This window comes from Lycium barbarum, chromosome 3 (genome assembly GCF_019175385.1).
Source record: "Lycium barbarum isolate Lr01 chromosome 3, ASM1917538v2, whole genome shotgun sequence".
NCBI lineage: Eukaryota > Viridiplantae > Streptophyta > Magnoliopsida > Solanales > Solanaceae > Lycium > Lycium barbarum.
In genome coordinates, this window is record NC_083339.1 from 52,129,017 (window position 1) to 52,148,354 (window position 19,338).

Genomic DNA, 19,338 nt, shown 5'->3' on the forward strand with positions numbered 1-19,338 from the left:
TGTCATATAGGAGAATGAACCTGTCTCCTGAGGAGTCACAACTAACCAAAATATAACAAAATATGCAAGCCGACAAGGCTGCCACTATATACGAGGATATCCTAAATGAAATACGTCGATATAGCTGACCAAAACATATATACAACCCACACATGTCTACAGACCTCTAGGAGTATAACAGTAGAATATGACGGGACAGGGCCCCGCCGTACCCCTGGATATGCATAAGTCTATATCAAAGGATTTGTACCAAAACGACTTAAGCTCCGGAACAATGGAGCTCTCCAAGCAGCTGAGCAGAAGTCCTAGGCTGGAGGATAACCAAACTGAGTGTCTGTACCTGCAGGCATGAAACGTAGCCCCCGAAGAAAGGGGGTACGTATGGAAAATGTACTGAATATGTAAATCATAAGAACATCACGTACAGATGAGTCATGAAAACCAATCTCAATAATTGAATGCATCTGTGGCTAACATCTGAAAATATGTGCGTAACTTTATATGACTGAAATTGACTCTATGGCATATGACAGGCATAGATTATAATATACCTGATAGTGTTGTGGAACGTACAACCCGATCCATATATAATATAATAGTGCCCATGAACGTACGACCCAATCCATATATAATATAATAGTGCTGAGGAACGTATGACCCGATCCATATATAATATAATAGTGCCGAGGAACGTACGGCCCGATCCCTATATAATATAATAGTGCTGAGAAACGTAGGACCCGATCCATATATAATATAACATATATAAATGCATGTATAACTCTGAAAAGGATACCCTGAACTCCTCTGGTGACATAAGAAGCTAATATGATAAGTCTCTGAGTTATGGACATAAAACATAGGAGGCCAAGGATACAAATATCTCTACGCTATCTAAGAATAGAGTCTTTGGAACTCGCTTGCTCACTGTGTTCGTTCATATGATAAGGATCATACCAAAATGGAAGAAAGGGATAGCCTTAACATACCTTGAAGTGCGTCTATTCGTCCAAAAGCTACTGCCCAAGTTTGTAATCTATAGCAAGGCAATAATTACGCCACAATTAGATGAAAGTCATTCTTTACTACTCATTGTAAGCTAACAAACAATCTAACGAAAATCCGGCAACATTTCCCTTATTTTTCTTACTCCATCCCAACTCACCAACAACCCAAAATAATCACAACAATATCAACAACACACACAGCCATGAAAATCATACCAAACAGCCTCAAAATATCATCACAAAACAGCCACAAAAATCATACCAAACAGACCCAAAATATCATCACAAAACAGCCACAAAAATCATACCAAACAGCCCCAAAATATCATCACAAAACAGCTACGAAAATCATACCAAACAGCCCCAAAATATCATCACAAAATAGCCCCCAACTTACAATAACATCTAAGTCCGTATATCGCTCGTGTATCAACGTTTCCTTCACGTATAAACCATGTTAAACCTTTAAACCAACTTAATAACATGAATAGGAGGTCGAACTCACCTTTAACAATCAGAATCTTCAAGAATCTAGTTCCTCTTTCCAGCTGCTTGCTTAACAACACAAAGAGAACATAGGCTACAACTTCTCTTTAACTAATCTCATATCAAGGGGCTAGGATTTAGTTTATATGATGGCTCAATTAGAAAAGGGTTTGGGAGAGAGCATAAGGGTTCTTGGATCTGTTTTAGGTCGTGTGAAGTGATATAGGACAAAGTGGTGACTTATATAATAATTTTAATGGGCCTCACAGGCCGAAATATAAATGTTTGGGTCGGGTCTCAACTTGCTGCCCCACCAGCCCAACTTGCATCGTCCATAACTCCTTATCCCGATATCATTTTGACAAGCAGTTTGTTGCGTTGGAAACTAGACTCGATGAAATTCATTTTAGGCCTTTGCGATTGGTATTTCGTCGAATATCGGGATAACTCCTTATCCCGATATTCTTACTAACTCGATTAACTTTCCTTGAACTTTCTTAACTCATTTATTCTTTTCTTGAGTCAAGTAGCATGGACTCTTATGGGGTGTAATAGCATATACTAATATCCTTTCTATAATCTTTTCAATGCGTATATACATAATGTTTCCTCACCATTTTATCCTTCGTAGTACAATTACACTTATGGCAAACTCATAATCCGAGTCAAACTAATTTGATAGCTCACAATATTTTTGGGCTCCTGCCAAAACTTTTTCTTTAGTTTCTTTTCTTCAAGTCTTGCGATGTGACTTGTGATGATAGGGCTATGGAAATTTCACACTTTACCACATCTTCCTTCCAACATAATTACACGTATCTTTGATTCCCTTGTGTCGGTGATCACTTAATTAGTTGTTATCCCCCGTTGGCTTGCCAGTGTTGCCTTTGGACTATTTTAATTAGGCATAATCTCACGCTGATGGTTCATATTATGCCATAGCATAGGTTCTCATATTCAGTATTATTCTTATAACCGGCGGTACTGATCTCTCTCCATTCCTGGGAACATCATTCTTCCTCTCTTTGGGGATTGCCAGACTGCCAACCGCTGTCTCTTTGCTACACTTTTCACTCCTTTTCGTATCAAAATTTTCCTTTTTGTTATAACCCAAGGTGTTCTTTGGGCTCATTATCCTTTCCACTATTCTCTGTGAGCTTAGCTTGGAGACTTCCTTTAGGATATGTTGCTGCATAATTAGGTACGACGCAAATTTCACCCATACGAGGGATTCAAACCACAGTCTAGAAATGTCGTAGCTCATGTCAGCGTGAAGCGTTCTCTTGAGCTGTTTTTCATACTTTCTTCCGATACCTTCTTGATATAATAATACGCCTCGAGCCTTGGTCTCGAACTAATACATTTCTTTTTCTGGAGCTTGAGAACGTCATAATTCCTTTCAAGTCTAACATGCTCCTCCCCCCTTTTTAAGGAGGTCCTTATATGCCAATAGCCTTCGAGTATCCATCATCTTCGATAATTATCTACTGCTCTTCAGGATCTTCTTAAGGCCGGAGTTCCTTCATCGTATAGTTTGACTTATCTATCTTCTTGCTAATTATGGTCTTGTATTCAATCGAAATACTTATAAGGGCCAGGTCAAATTCTGATGCCTTATTTACTGTCTTTCCATATCTCTGTCTTTTATGATTAATAATTTCCTGGACCGATGAGCTAATGGGGACATCGGGATTCACTACGTCCTTTACGAAGTGTTTGATTATACCTTACTCTTTTACCCCTCATCTTTCTTCCACTTTATTTATAACATCTCTAAAATTCTTCTTGCTCCGAGTTTCCTGTTCGAATTTACATCTGTACTACACCATTAAGAGCCAATATTCCATACCCTTCCATTTCTACTACTAGTCCTTTCATTTGCTTAGCTCACTTATCCGTAATTCTCCTTAACTACTTATTTGCATCACAGCTGCGCGTCATAGTTCTTCTGGTGTTCTGCTACTTCTTATTCTTATGACGAAATCCTTACAACTTATATGCTCTTCCTTCTTCATTTATCGATCATTTATCTTTCTTTCTAACACTACGGCCGGTTTATCATCCATACATGTTCCCTGTGTATCATTCTATTTCCTCTATGATCGAATCTCTACATTCTTTATAGAAGTTCTTCTTCTATGTTACTGATCTCCTAATCATCTTTCTCAACTCATCATCCTCTTTCTCATCCATGATGATTGATCGGTTCCCCTCAGCCAAACCATTAGAGTATCTTCTTGCTTTCGTCATTAAGGATTTTTAATTACTCTACCCCTAATAATCTGCTCCACTCACCATGTTTTTGCGTTAACTCTGAAGTTAATAGAATATCCTTCCCAAATTGTAAACCCGTTCTATTTCCAAATCATCTGTTTGGAGGGCTTTTCCACGTTCAAGGTGATTGTGTCAGCACAACATGCATTTATCTCTTCGATTGCCTCTTAAGAGCTAGAAATCCTTTAACATGGTTGCAAAACCTGCTTATTCTTTCTCATTTCCCCTTCCTATTCGTGGTTACTTCCCTTCAGTCCCATTGATCAACATCTGTTCTTCTAATCCTGCACATTCATCCTCTGTCCGTGCTACCATACTCTATTCCTTTCACGTGCCTTCTTGCAAATTTTGTCCAAATAATCATTTACCTCGACTGTCGTGCTAAGCTCTCTTGGAAGCTCTACTTTCCCTCGTTACTTACTCACTCCCTACTTTTCCTTAGTGTTATTACATTAGGACGATCCATCTCTAACCCTTTAAAGAAAATCACATTAACTTGTCCTGTAGCACTTACAACTTAAACTTCAGCACCTTGTTCAGTTAGTATCTTTAATGTATCACAATATCGACTACCGGCCACACATACTGATTGACCACACATAACATATCGTATATACCTCTCCTAACACCTTACTTACAAAATATCCCCAATACAATTTTAAACTTGTCCTAGTTTTGTAGCTATGATGTGTCCTTTCTCTCTTTGCCAAGCTGGTCCATCTTATCTCTCCCAATCATCTGGAGTTTCCAACCGTGAGTTTCACATGCTTCTAATTCCCCTCAAGCTATTCTATTCCCTCATCCTTCTCTTATGTCCAAACTTGTAGGACTCTTAGTACACTTTCCAGGGGGTCACCCATCCTAGTACAACTCACGCCCAAGCAAGCTTAACTTCGGAGTCCTGATGGGATCCGGTGCATTAGTGCTGGTACGATCGCATCCACCCTGCTGCGTGACCTTTATCATATGATCTAAAACTAGTTGAAATCCTAATGGGTCCCAATAGAATTCTGTGATGCCTCTTCTTTCAGGTTAAAAGAACCCCTTACTCTTTTAGCTAAATTAATGCTATTTTAACCTTTAGAACTCTCAATAATAACCACCAATCCGCATACATAACTACCTTTCATTCTTAATTTCCAAATTCCTGATGGTGATGAAAACATCTAAATCATAGCTACTAATAAATACTTTGGTTTTGGGTCCCTTTTAGAATTCCCGCTCATCGCTATTAAGCAATAACTTGCGGTAGTTGCACACACATAGGCAACTTCAACAAAAATTCATATACTTGTAGTCGACCTACTTGGAGCTTGGTCTGGAGGGCTATAGAGTGAAGTGTCCTCCGATAAATCCTCCTCGGTCCCTATCACAGCCTGCTAATAACTACGATCTTTGCCTCAGAGGGCGTACCGATGATGAAGAGCCAGCTGCCAATCCCGTAGGCCGAACCTTATCCGTACCACGTATCCATGGACAGTCGCGCCTGAAATGGCCTGGCCGAGCGCAAGCATAACAAACATTCAAACCCAAGCAGCATGGTCCAAAATGTAATTTACCACACCGAGTACATCATGGTACAAGTAATTTTGTCTGGCTTGAATCACCCCTGTTCTGGGAATTTGGAACTCTAAAACTCTAAACTGGCCCTAAGCAAGCAGATCTATCAAACCTGGGTCCAGAAAGTTGCGGTGGCGCACTAGCTGTTGAACGAGCTGAGTGCCTAGAGGATTGCTGCCTCGGAGCACCCCTAAACTCATGGTCAAACCCTGAAGACCTGACCCTTTTCCTCCAACTCTGGTTACCATAGCCTGCGTCCTGCCGCTGAGCTTAAGCGGCTACTAATTGGGTCAGCAAAAGGATGGCCTGCCATATCTCCTGGCTTGAGGCATCTGGTGGAGGAACTGGGGGTGCTGGAGCTGAGATTGAGACCCCCCTTTGCTCCTCTAGAGTGGGCGAAATATGAGTGAACCAAAATAGGGCCTTACTCTAGGGCTCGTCCTCCTCTATATCCGTAGGCAGCTCCCATTCAGTCCTTTCGTCGACCACTATCTTGCCCTTCTAAGCTGCTGTAGGTTTTTCTTTCATCAACTTTGCCGAAAACATAATGCACGGTTAGGGAAAAGGGAATTCTTATATTATAGCTCCATCGCACGATCTATGAAGAAGAAATACGGTCATCATTCCTAAATGCCCTGCAGCCTCTTGTTTATAAGTGTGGCGCGTTTCACACCCATAAACAAGACTCTACTGGACACGGCTCGTAGACACACCCTAGGACGGAACTGCTCTGATACCACTTTTCTCACGACCCAACTAGTGTGCCATGACGGGTACCTGGAGCTGACTACCAAGCACCACTTATCATGTTGTCTATCATACTCATCCTGAACATACACCATTCTCGACACCAGACTTATCATGAAATAATCTAAAAATATCTCTCAAAACATGTGTGCATACATAGGCCCATAAGGCTACAAAATGATATACAAGGTATAGGCTAAAGAAGTCTCATAACATCTATTACCCACACATAAGCATCTACGAGCCTCTACTAGAGTACTGAGATCAGAAGGACAGGATAGGACCCCGTCATGCCCAAATGTGTACACAGAAAAAATATACCGATGCGCGGCAAGTCCGGAGTAATGGAGTGCTCCTGTACAGCTGCTGGTAAGTCTCTTAGGTGTCCGGGCAATCTCTTTGTCTACCTGTGGGCATGAACACAGCGTCCATAAAAGAAAGGACGTCAGTACAAACAATGTACTAAGTATGTAAGGCATATATGATAACATAATAAGGAAGTATAGAAAGCATAAGGAGAAAGGATAATTATAACTGCTTACCTCTTGAGGCGGAGTCATGCATGCTCACTTTTACCTTTAGAACATATCACACATACATACATAAACTGTCTGAAACAATAACATCATTAGCCCGCGTCCGAGGTAATCATCTCACGCCGCCCAGTAGTGGTGCTGCCCGTGCCATATAGACACAGTGTTATCATCATTATCTATAAGCTGCCCACTATGCCCACCGTAGTGGTGCTGCCCGACCATATAGGCACGGTGTAATCATCCATAAGCCGCCCACTACGCCCACCGTAGTGGTGCTGCCGGCCGTATAGGCGCTGTGTAATCTTCCTCACATAAGCATGCATAAGATCCCAATGAAAAGCTATGACTCTATTGGAGTGACGTAAGGTCGGTAACCTCCGATTGTATTATCGAATAATCATGATCGTCGTGTCTCACCTTGAAGGAACTAGCATTATGAGATGACACTATCAATGAAGAATAACATCAACGGAAAACATAGAATATGATCATAAATCTCATAAAACGTCAATTCATACACTTTGGAATCTTTAGAAATGGAGTCATCATCCATGAATAAAATTGAGAAAATCAAGAAATAGCTCAACATTCTCTTATTCATATTGAAACCATAAGTTTGGAACCTTTAAACATGAAATCATCATCATCATCATAATCATCAAAGAAAATATCTCTTCTTTGGTATCATAAGAAACTTATTAAGAATCATGAACGTCTAACTTTTGGATGTAAGAAGGGGATGAAATCATATATGGAATCATAACTTAGGAATCATGCCTTTGAAAGAAAGGGGACTAGCCTCACATACCTATTCGACCTCCTATTAGCTACGCTTATCCGTTCGAGCTCGTAAATCTACATTCGATAGGATTCACACTATCGTTAGACCCATTGTCGCATACTTGAGCTAAGCATTCAAATTAAAATATTCTATATTCTGCCAAAAATCAGGCAGCATCTCCCCTGTTTATATGCCTAGCCCGGAATCTCAATTCAACAACCAACAACAACAACAACAACAATACCAATATCAACCATAATATTCTCAGTACCAAAATACTCCATAAACATCCCATATGGTGTTTATCCCATATTTCCACCAACAAAATTATGATACGGCAATTTAATAGTTCTATCTCCGTAAATAAACCAAGATAAACATTAATAATAAGAGATTCATACCTTTCTCCCGATAATATTGCTATATCTCCACTTTTTTCCACCTTGAACTAAGCCAAACACGTTGTTATACGATTTTGTAATCGCAACTGCACGCTATCTGGATCGAAATTTGGGAATTATACCTGGTTTAGGGTTAAAATTTAGTGTTTGGAATTTGGGGGAAACTTCTGGATTATTAGAGAGTGTTTGGGGTGTTTTTTCTGAAGAAATAAGGGGTAGGCCCTTTTTTATAACGGTCCAGGATCTGGCTGGACCGACTTAAAATTTGCTCAGCGCGATTGCGCCACCTTGGGGCGCGTTCGCGCAGAGCAAATTCCTCTGCTCGGACAATCTATCTTCAAATGCTCATAACGTTTGATCTCGATATCGTATGAGGGCCCACAACCTATGGTTGGAAAGCTATTTCAATTATCTACAACTTTCATTTTTGGTGTTTGTTCATATTCCAAACTTATAATGGCGCTTTGGCCTCTTTAAGTTAGATCGTCCGAAAACGTATCTTTAAATCATCCTTTTGGAGGGCTTGTGCCCATATTTGGCTTAAGCGACCTTCTTAGGACTTTCTCAACTTCCCATGTACTACTCATATAACTTTTCATATGTCCTTTATAAAACTCCGGCATGTGGGCCCCACCTTAAATTACAGTTACGAGGGCTATTCATCAAGTAATGTATTAACTGATTTACACCATACGGTCTCCAAATGTCATATATATATATATATATATATATATATATATATATATATATATATATATATATATTATTACACTCATATAATATAATGTTCATCCTTAATCCTAGTATAACTTTACTCTTCCTTGAGCTCATACTAAGCCGTCTACAGTCTTGGTAACGCGAAATTTTCCGGGGTGTAACTGTAATAATCTACAGTAAATGCGCACACATAGGAAATTTCAATAAAAGACTCATGTACCTGTAGCCGATCGGTCTGTAGCCTGATCTGGTGGGCTATAGAGTGAAGTGTGCTCTTTATCATTGTCTTCCCACCGTCTACTAGTCTTGCCTTCGTCATCTCCCCCATCCGAATCAGAAGGATACGGATAATCCGGTAGCTCCTGGTGTACTGATGGCCAGGATAGAGGGATAGAGTAATCAGTAACACTCATCGGGGTAGCTGCTCTGACGTAGTGCTCTACCATAGAAGCAGCTAGTACGGCCTCGAGAATCTCCTCCTCCGGTGTCCCACACGAACCCTCAGATAGGTCCGTGTCATAACTGTCGTTCGATGGATCCTTCTCTCTAGAAGTCAGAAATTCTGGGGAATTATCGCAGGGTCCTCAGAGGGGTCGGTCTCAATGGAATAGCTGATGCTCCTTATGCCCGGTCCCAAAGCCTGTGGTCCTGAATCTACTCTAGGGGTCTTCTTAGCATCCCCACTGTCTGAGGCTGATCTCTTCATCTCTATAGATCTGTGCTTATCTACAAGAAAAGATGGTCAGAAATAATCTTTCCTAGACTCTGGCTCTATCGCACGATCTAAGATAGAAGGAAATGTCAGTGATTCCAAAATATCTTGCAGCCTCCTGTTTAGAAGTGTGGCCTGCTTCATGCCCATAAACAAGACTCTGCCGGACACGGTCTGTAGATAATCTCTAGAACGAACTGCTCTAATACCACTTTTGTCAAGACCCAAACCGATGAGCCGTGACGAGTACCCGACCACTACTGATCGATCACTCCTAACTCGTATCTGCTCTATACTAGATAACCTAGTGGCCCAACTTTAACTAATGTCTAAGCGATACTGTCCGCTATAGCGTTCGTATAATGAGCTCTACCACAAAGCTTATAAATCATGCATGTAGATACGTATTCACAGGCATACATACAAGAGACGACAACAGGGGCCGACTTGGCCACTACACGTACTGTACATAAAATAATGGCTAACAGGACTACACGGCATTCCTACTGTACACAACTATCTATAGACCTCTATGGAGTATAACTGTAGAAGAGACAGGACAAGTCATTTCATACCCATATATTTACATATCAAAATAGCATACCAAAGGGCTGTAGCTCCGGTCCAAACGGAGCTTGCTGGCTGGAACTGGAAAGAGGTCGTATGGGTCCGGCTCACTCGGCTGGCTATCTGAACCTGCGGGCATGAACGCAGCATCCACAAGAAAGGATGTCAGTACGATCAAAGTATTGAGTATGTAAGGCATATATAACAACATAATAAGGAAATATAGAAGACATAAGAAGAAAGCATAATTGTAACTGCTTGCCTCTTGCGGTGGAATCATACATTCTCAGAGACTACATAGCAGAGCTCCACTTCATTCAGAGCTATAGCTTTTGGGTACTTATTCTTTTGTGTACATAATTATGGGCATATTGGGGTCCTGTCCTGCCTATATGTTATGACATACTCTCCTTAGAGGCTCGTAGACATGTGTATAAGGTTAGATGTGTTTGGCCTTGTCGGCCTATATTTTGGACTTCATTTTTTTAGCCTTGTTCATAGATGTCAGTGATGATATAAAGGTATTGTTGTCCAATGAGACTAGTATGATTGATGAATGGAAATGTATGTTTAAATATGTGGCTCACCTAGATGTAAGTGTAAAAGTATGTTAAGGGGTGCCCGGGTGGGCTAGCACCGGGTGCTCGTCGCAGCCCCTAGTCGGGTCGTGAAAAAAGTGGTATCAGAGCAGTTCAGTCCTAGGGTGTGTCTACGAGCCATGTCTAGTAAAGTCTTGATTATGGATGTGTTGCGCGCCACACTTATAAACAAGAAGCTGCGGGCATTTTAGGAATAAATGACCTTCTTTCTTCATAAGAATCATGCGATAGAGCTATGATATAAGAACTTCTTGTTCCTTAACCGTGTGCTGTGTATTTCAGAAATGCCTGTAAAGAGAAAGGCTACAGCAGCCCAAAAGGGTAAGACGGTGGCAGAAAAGCGGGCTGAAAGAGCACCGCCACCGGTAGTAGAGGAAGGTGAGTCCCAGAGTGCGGCTCAATCTCAGTCCTCCCGTTTAGTACCTATATTAGAGGAGCATGAGGGAGCCTTAGCCCCAGCACCAGCACCTCCGGCTCCTCCACCGGATACTTCAGGCCAAGATGTAAAAGAGGCCATACATTTTCTTACTCTATTGGTTGCTGCCCAGACTCAGCGGCAAAGTGCAGGGCAAGGTGATAGGGCTGTTAGTGCAAGGGCCCGTGACTTCATTAGCTTAAATCCTCTGAAATTCTTTGGGTCAAAGTCGGATGAGGACCCTCAAAATTTTATTGATGGTATGTTGAGGACGCTTCGGTTGATACATGCTTCGGACACCGAATTGGTGGAGCTAGCGTCATATAGATTGAAGGATGTCTCAATCCATTGGTACACAGTTTGGATGGCTTCACGGGGAGCCAATGCACCTCCCCCGGTATGGCAAGAATTTGTTGATGCTTTCCTCCGACACTATATGCCTCCGGAAGTTCGGCGAGCTAGAGCCGATAAATTCTTCAATTTGTGGCAAGGTAGCATGAGTGCTTTAGAGTATAGTCTCCGCTTCAATTCATTGGCGAGGTATGCTTCGTCCATGGTAGCGGATATGGGTGACCGAGTGCACCGATTTGTGAAGGGCCTAGGGCCACATTTGATGGATAGGTGCTTGACTGCGTCCCTTCATGACAATATAGATATTGCACGCATTCAGGCCCATGCTCAAAACTTAGAAGAAAACCTACAACTGCAAAGGAGTGAACGTGAGCATGATAGGGGAAATAGCAAAAGGGCCAGATCTTCCGGTCCAATGAGTGAGTCTAGAGGCGGGCACAGACAGCAGTTTTCTAGGCATTCAGGCAATTCTATGACCAGTGCACCTCCACGGTTTTCAGGCCAGAGATTTGATAGATCCACTCGTTCCGGGCCGAGTCAGAGATTTTCAAGGTCTCAGTTCAGGGGTGATTCAAGTCAGGCGAGGCCACCCATACCACGATGTTCCCAGTGTGGGAAGTTACATTGGGGTCCATGTCGATCGGGTTTAGCTATTTGCTATTCATGTGGTCGACCAGGCCATATTATGCATGATTGCCTCTCAGTTCATGGTAGAGGTAGGACCCAGCCTTCAGGGTCGGTAGCCGGATCTTCAGCGTCTGTACGCCCTATGAGGCCAGGTTCACATGCGCCAGTCGGCCATGGTAGAGGCAGATGGAGAGTTCCCAGTTCTAGCGGTCCTCAGCACCGTATTTATGCTTTGGATGGACGCCAAGATCTTGAGTCTTCTCCTGATGTGGTCACAGGTATATTATCGGTATTCTCTCATGATGTATATGCTTTGATTGATCCGGGCTCCATATTAACATATGTTACTCCGTATATTGCGGGTTGATTTAAAGTCGAACCGGAGTCGATCAAACCTTTTGAGGTGTCTACACCCGTTGGTGAATCGGTAATAGTTAGCTGAGTATACAGAAATTATGTAATTGTGATTTGTGATTGTCGTACCATGATTGACTTGCATGAGTTAAAAATGGTGGATTTTGATATTATTATGGGCATGGATTGGTTGGCTTCTTGCTATGCCAATGTTGATTGTAGAATGAAAATGGTTCGTTTCCAATTGCCGGGAGAACAAGTTTTAGAATGAAAAGGGAACACTGTGTCACCAAAAGATAGGTTTATTTCCTAACTAAAGGCAAGGAAAATGATCATGAAAGGTTGTATTTATCATCTAGTTCGGGTTCAAGATGTAGAAGCTGAATCGCCAACTCTTCAGTCAGTTCCTGTAGTAAATGAATTTCCAGATGTGTTCCCGAAAGAGCTTCCAGGCCTTCCTCCTGAGCGGGAGATTGATTTTGCTATTGATGTGTTGCCAGACACTAAGCCTATATCTATTCCTCCTAATAGAATGGCACCCGCAGAATTGAAAGAGTTGGAGGAGCAATTGAAGGACTTGCTTGAGAAAGGCTTTATTAGGCCTAGTTCATCCCCGTGGGGAGCACCCGTATTGTTCGTCCGAAAGAAAGATGGCTCCTTGAGAATGTGCATTGACTATCGGCAATTGAATAAGGTGACGATTAAGAACAAATATCCTCTCCCGAGGATTGATGACTTATTTGATCAATTACAAGGTGCCAAATGGTTTTCAAAGATAGATTTGAGGTCCGGGTATCACCAAGTGAGAGTTAGGGAGAAAGATATCCCTAAGACAGCCTTCAGAACAAGATATGGCCATTTTGAGTTCAGGGTAATGTCATTTGGGCTAACTAACGCACCGGCAGTATTTATGGATTTGATGAACAATGTGTTCAGGCCCTTCCTAGATCTTTTTGTGATTGTATTCATCGACGATATCTTGGTGTACTCTAGATCCGAGGAAGAACATGCGGATCATTTGCGTACTGTCCTTAGAGTTCTTCGAACTCGAGAGTTGTTTGCAAAATTTTCTAAGTGTGAGTTTTGGCTGAACTCAGTGACATTTCTGGGGCATATTGTTGCAGCCGATGGTATTCGGGTAGATAGTCAAAAGATTGAGGCCGTGAAGACTTGGCCAAGGCCCACAACTCCTACGGAGGTTCGTAGCTTTCTGGGCTTAGCAGGTTATTACAGGAGATTTGTGGAAGGTTTTTCTTCTATTTCTACACCACTCACAAAGTTGACCCATAAATCAACAAAGTTTCAACGGACAGATGCTTGTGATCGTAGTTTCCAAGAGCTAAAAGATAGATTGACCTCTGCACCAGTCTTGACACTTCCAAGGGAATTGGAAGGATATGTTGTTTATTGCGATGCTTTAGGCATTGGGCTAGGCTATGTGTTGATGCAACATGGTAAGGTGATTGCGTATGCTTCAAGGCAATTGCGGAAACATGAGAAGAATTATCCAACCCATGATCTAGAATTGGCCGTAGTGGTTCATGCATTAAAGATATGGATACATTATTTATATGGTGTCCATGTGGATATTTATACAGATCATAAGAGTCTTCAGTATATCTTCAAGCAGAAAGAGTTGAATTTGCGGTAACGACGATGGTTGGAACTGCTAAAGGATTATGATGTTGATATCTTGTATCACCCCGGAAAAGCGAATGTTGTGGCTGATGCTCTTAGCCGTAGATCGATGGGGAGTTTATGTGATGTACGACAAGAGAAGAGAGAAATGACTCGTTAGCTCCAGCTGTTAGCCAGCCTAGGAGTTCGAGTAGTGGACTCAGGTAGCAGGGTAATTACCATTCAGAATTCAGTAGTCTCGTCGCTAGTAGCGGAAGTGAAAGAGCGACAATATGAAGATTCCATGCGAATGCATTACAGAGATACCCTCCCTTAGAAAGAGAAGTCATCATTTGAGCTTTCAGGAGACGGAGTTCTCTGATGCCGAGGCAGATTATGCGTTCCTGATGTGGCAGGTTTACGCCACCAGATATTGAGAGAAGCTCATTATTCCCATTATTCTGTTCACCCCGGTGCGACAAAAATGTATCATGATCTTAAGTCTATATATTGGTGGAATGGGATGAAGAAGGATATAGCAGAATTTGTAGCTCAATGTCCCAACTGTCAACAAGTAAAAATCGAGCACCAAAAGCTGGGCGGATTGTTGCAAGCTATAGAAATCCCAACTTGGAAGTGGGAAGTGATTAACATGGACTTCATTACAGGCTTACCCCGCTCTCGACGTAAGTATGATTCTATATGGGTGATTGTGGATAGACTCACAAAGTCATCTCATTTCTTACTAGTCAGAACGACGTATGTGGCAGAAGACTATGCAAAGCTCTATGTTAAAGAGATAGTGCGACTTCATGGTGTTCCAGTATCTATTATCTCAGACAGAGGAACCCAATTTACGGCTAATTTCTGGAAGTCCTTCCAAGAGGGTTTGGGGACTCAAGTGAGCCTTAGCACGTCATTCCACCCGCAGACTGATGGACAAGCTGAGCGTACCATCCAGACTCTTGAAGATATGTTGCGGGCATGTATGATAGATTTTGGAGGTAATTGGGATGATCACTTGCCACTCATTGAATTTGCTTATAACAATAGTTATCATTCTAGCATTCAAATGGCACCGTATGAGGCTCGAAAGTGTAGATTCCCAATTGGGTGGTTCGAAGTAGGTGAGACTAAGTTGATAGGGCCAGACTTGGTCCAACAAGCCATAGAGAAAGTCAAAATCATACAAGATCGGTTATTGGCAGCTCAAAGTTGTCAAAAGTCCTATACGGATAATCGTCGAAGGGACTTAGAGTTCCAAGTGAAAGATTGGTATTCTTGAAAGTGTCACCAATGAAGGGTGTAATGAGATTTGGCAAAAAGGGGAAGCTTAGTCCCCGGTACATTGGGCCTTATGAAATTGTGCGCAAAGTAGGAAAAGTGGCCTATGAATTAGATCTACCTCCTGATTTAGAGTCAGTTCACCCAGTTTTCCATGTCTCGATGCTTCGAAAATGTGTTGGAGATCCTACTAGGATCGTGCCAATAAATGATGTTAAAGTGACAAATAAGTTGACTTATGAAGAGATACCCATTGCCATACTAGATAGGCAAGTACGGAGGCTTAGAAACAAAAAAGTGGCCTCAGTTAAGGTTTTATGGAGAAGCAGTAAACGAGAAGAAATGACATGGGAAGCGGAAGAAATTATGCGATCCAAGTACCCGCACTTATTTCAACCCCCGGAAGAGGGCCAAGATGAGACATCAAGATCATAAGGTATGTTTTCCTTTTTATGCATTTGGGTCGTGTGTGGCCAAATTCCATCGCTATTATGTTTTGGCCCTATGAGGCATTGTTATTATGGGTTGTTGTGACAGGATGGTAGTGCCATATTATAGGGGAAACTCTGGCGAAATTTTCGTAGAATCCCCGAGTGCTTAACATTCGAGGACGAATGTTCTTGAGGGGGGAAGAATGTTACACCTCAAAAAATTTTCCGTTGATGCACAAGTGAATATACTAGTGAAGAGTACGAGTATATGGTATTTCAATAGGTAAGAAATGACAATCAACGACCCTAGTTGAGATTTCAAAGGTGTTTGAGAAAGGGGGAGAAGGTTAGCCAAGAGAAGGCAAGGCATACGATAGGTATCGGAAAGGATTTATGAGTAAAGAGATAATGAGGATTTAATGATGTCTTGGAGAAGAGTGATAACGTCCCTTAGATTGTCATTGAGGTGTTAAGCAAGTGCTAAGAAGATTCCATAAGGATTGGAAATCAACGAGTCGACGAAAACGAGCCTCGGAATCACTGGGATTGTACGGCCAAACATACTGGCCGTATAAATTATACGGTCCGTATGTTGGGACCGTATAATCAGCCCAGAATGGCATACTTCTCTGGACCAAACATACGGCCCGTATAAAATGTACAGACCGTATGTTGGTCGGTATATCTGGTCGGGGATAGTTTTGTTCATTAAATAAGGGATTCAAGATTTATTTCATTTCATTCCTATATCACACCCCTTCTCTATAAAACATCTCTCTACATTTATTCCACAAGAATTCAAGAGGTATTAGTGATCAACAACATAAACTAAGTGAATCAAGTGCAAGAAAACCCATTAAAGATCATTCAAGTCAAGAAATCTCATTTGAGATGAACTAGGGTTTTTGCTCCAGTGAAGTATTACCAACCAAGGCTTGTTCCTACAACATCTAAGGTAATATTTATGGTATTTATATGTTGTTTAATGTATTTGAGAGTTGAAATACTTGGATTGTAGAAGGATATAGAAAAATGGGTCATGAAAGTGGAATAGTGCCATTTTGAATAATAGCTTGAATTGAGTCATGATTCTTAATGTGTTGTGATATAAATGTGTTATAAATGATGTTGAGAACACGGGATAGGCAATGTATGTGAATGAACGTAGTCGTGTGTTATGACCATGAATATGGGTGATTGAGAGTGAATTGAGAAATGTGGATAATGTGAATGAATAAGGACTATTGTTATGAGGCCGAGTAGGATATGTATTTATTTACGTAACGCGCGCACACCTCTGCAGATGGTACGGATAACCCTGATGCCTTGGTAGGGCCAGGTAGATGTAACCCTGAAGCCTTGGTAGGGCCAGATATGTGTAACCTTGAGCCTTGGTTGGCCAAGTATGTATAAAATACCGATCCTTCATGGTCGGGTATGCTATGCAAATGCTATGTATATGATATGATTATGTATATGAGTATGAATACGAACATGATACGAATATGAATATGAATAAGACTATGTATATGAATACGATTATGGACGCAATGTAAATGAATACGGATATGAGTACGGATACGAATATGGATGTATGTACACGAATACGCGCTAGAAAATGGAAAGTCCCTATGACAAGCAAGTAAGTGCTTATGACGTTGATACTGTTATCTTCCCTCCTATGCTATTTCTCATATTGCTTAGTATGCTTCTATATTGATGTTGATCATGCTTTACATACTCAGTACATTCTTCGTACTGACGTCATTTTGTTTGTGGACGCTACGTCATGCCCGCAGGTGCACAGGGAGACAAACTCGATCCATAGCTACATTCTCAGAGACTACGTAGCAGAGCTCGACTTCATTCGGAGCTATAGCTTTTGGGTACTTATTCTTTTGTGTACATAATTATGGGCATAGCGGGGTCCTGTCCCGCTTATATGTTATGACATACTCTTCTTAGAGGCTCATAGACATGTGTATATGGTTAGATGTGTTTGGCCTTGTCGGCCTATATTTTGGACTTCATTTTGTTAGCCTTGTCGCCTTATGTATATTGATATGGGCATAGATGTCAGTGATGATATAAAGGTATTGTTGTCCAATGAGACTAGTATGATTGATGAATGGAAATGTATGTTTAAATATGTGGCTCACCTAAATGTAAGTGTAAAAGTACGTTAAGGGGTGCCTAGGTGGGCTAGCACCGGGTGCTCGTCGCGGCCCCTAGTCGGGTCGTGACAGTTGGGGAAGGCCCTATTGTTGTTGCATGGTGTGGAACAGTACTTGTGCCATCCCAGAGGCAACTGGATTGAGTATGTTGTGCAGCCAAAGATAATTTGAGTAGTTGTCAATTGCTAGTTTCATCCCCTCCGTTATGAGTTGAGCTAGGAAGTTTGGATTTTGAAGTACTATCATGGTCTCCATCGGTGAGGTGGGACAAGTCTCGGACTTTTGAGACTTGGTAGACAAGTCTTCCAAGATTAATAACTCTTCCTCAGAGGAAGGAAGTGTAGAAAATTTGTTTGGAGTCTGGATCTGGACCTGGCCACCATTCGTGTCACCCTGGGACACAGTATTTTTTGTTTTAAAAAATAATTTTTGAGTATTAAGATACTTACCTGAATTTGCTTCAAATATTTTGACATTTATACCTGATAAAGATCGTAAGGTTGAGTCTCAAGATTTTGCTAACCTGTGGACACTTTCTTCATTGAAAGTAACTGTGTGCCACTCCTGTACTTGCTGCTCTTCAATCTCGTCGACCCTTGGTTCCTTGAGTTATGGAGGATCTTTATGTTGTGGTGGATGGAGGGACAGATTGTTTGATGTTTACCAACATTTCCGCATTGTTTACAAAGCTGGTCCTGACCTTCATATTCGATCACTTGGTTATATGGGCCAATTTGGATGGAGGGTATAACCGGTTGGTCCAAATTAATTTCAACACACAGTCTTGCATATCGGCCTCGTAACGTTGCACTTATGCAGGCATCTATTTTCAATAATCTACCAATGAAGTTTTCAATTTTCTTTAGTATAATTCCAATTATAGAATTTGGTTGGCAATTGGGGTAGTCGCACCCAAACTGCAGAGATAGTTGGTGAAGCTTTACTGGACACAAAATTTGGAACCCATTATTGCACCGACAGGAAATGTCCATTAATAAACCAGGGTCCTTGATGCAAGATCTTCTGTTGATTTTCTAGTTTGACAAGTTTGACAATATAGTAACCCATATCTATGATGGAAAAGGTTATGAGAGTTTCCAAAGATTTCGAAGTTTGGTGCGTAAATATTGGTGAAGGATTCTTTTCCCCAAAAGTTTGATGATGACTGAGTGTTTCCAGGGGTTATACATACGAATTTTATCTTCTTTTGATAGAGAGATATTTGGGGAAGATGAAGGGGTTAAAGCAATAGAAGCATCCAGTTATAGTGTAGGCGGTGGACCTTGGGTATTGGAACAGGTCATTTCAGTATCCGAGATTTCATTCAGTTGTAGTGTATTGAGCAAAGTATTTTTGTAAGAAAGATTTGAGGGATTAAAGGGACCACTTGGATTTAAATCTAGAGGTTTTGGAGGGATTATTTGAGTGCGATTGTTATCTAATTCTAAGGGGTTCATTGTGGAAACAGGATATGTTTGAATAGAGAGAAGTTAGAGGAAAGTAGGTAGAGCCTTATGTGCTTACTTTGATCAAGAATCTTTCTTTATTTTTATTAGTTAAACATTAAGAACAAACATACTCTCACCATTTCGAATACTTCTTTACATGTACACTACGACGGAGGGGATATTACCGCTCAAGGTTCGAGCACAAAGGAATCAACGCAAGTGGAGTCGTCACCCTAAGTGGGGCTAGGTT

General features: G+C 41.4%; 1 protein-coding gene and 1 pseudogene across 1 annotated transcript; both read right to left on the bottom strand.

The window, feature by feature from the left end:
- Positions 1-4,592: 4,592 nt before the first annotated feature.
- Positions 4,593-4,709, bottom strand: LOC132634561 (5S ribosomal RNA; annotated as a pseudogene).
- A 4,988-nt stretch (positions 4,710-9,697) lies between these two features.
- LOC132633876 (uncharacterized) lies at positions 9,698-19,103 on the bottom strand. Its single transcript, XM_060350283.1, has 2 exons — positions 18,164-19,103; positions 9,698-9,917 (listed from the first exon to the last, which is right to left on the bottom strand). Exons 1-2 carry the CDS (start codon positions 18,630-18,632, stop codon positions 9,805-9,807), a joined length of 582 nt encoding a protein of 193 aa, XP_060206266.1. The 5' UTR covers positions 18,633-19,103; the 3' UTR covers positions 9,698-9,804.
- Positions 19,104-19,338: the final 235 nt, after the last annotated feature.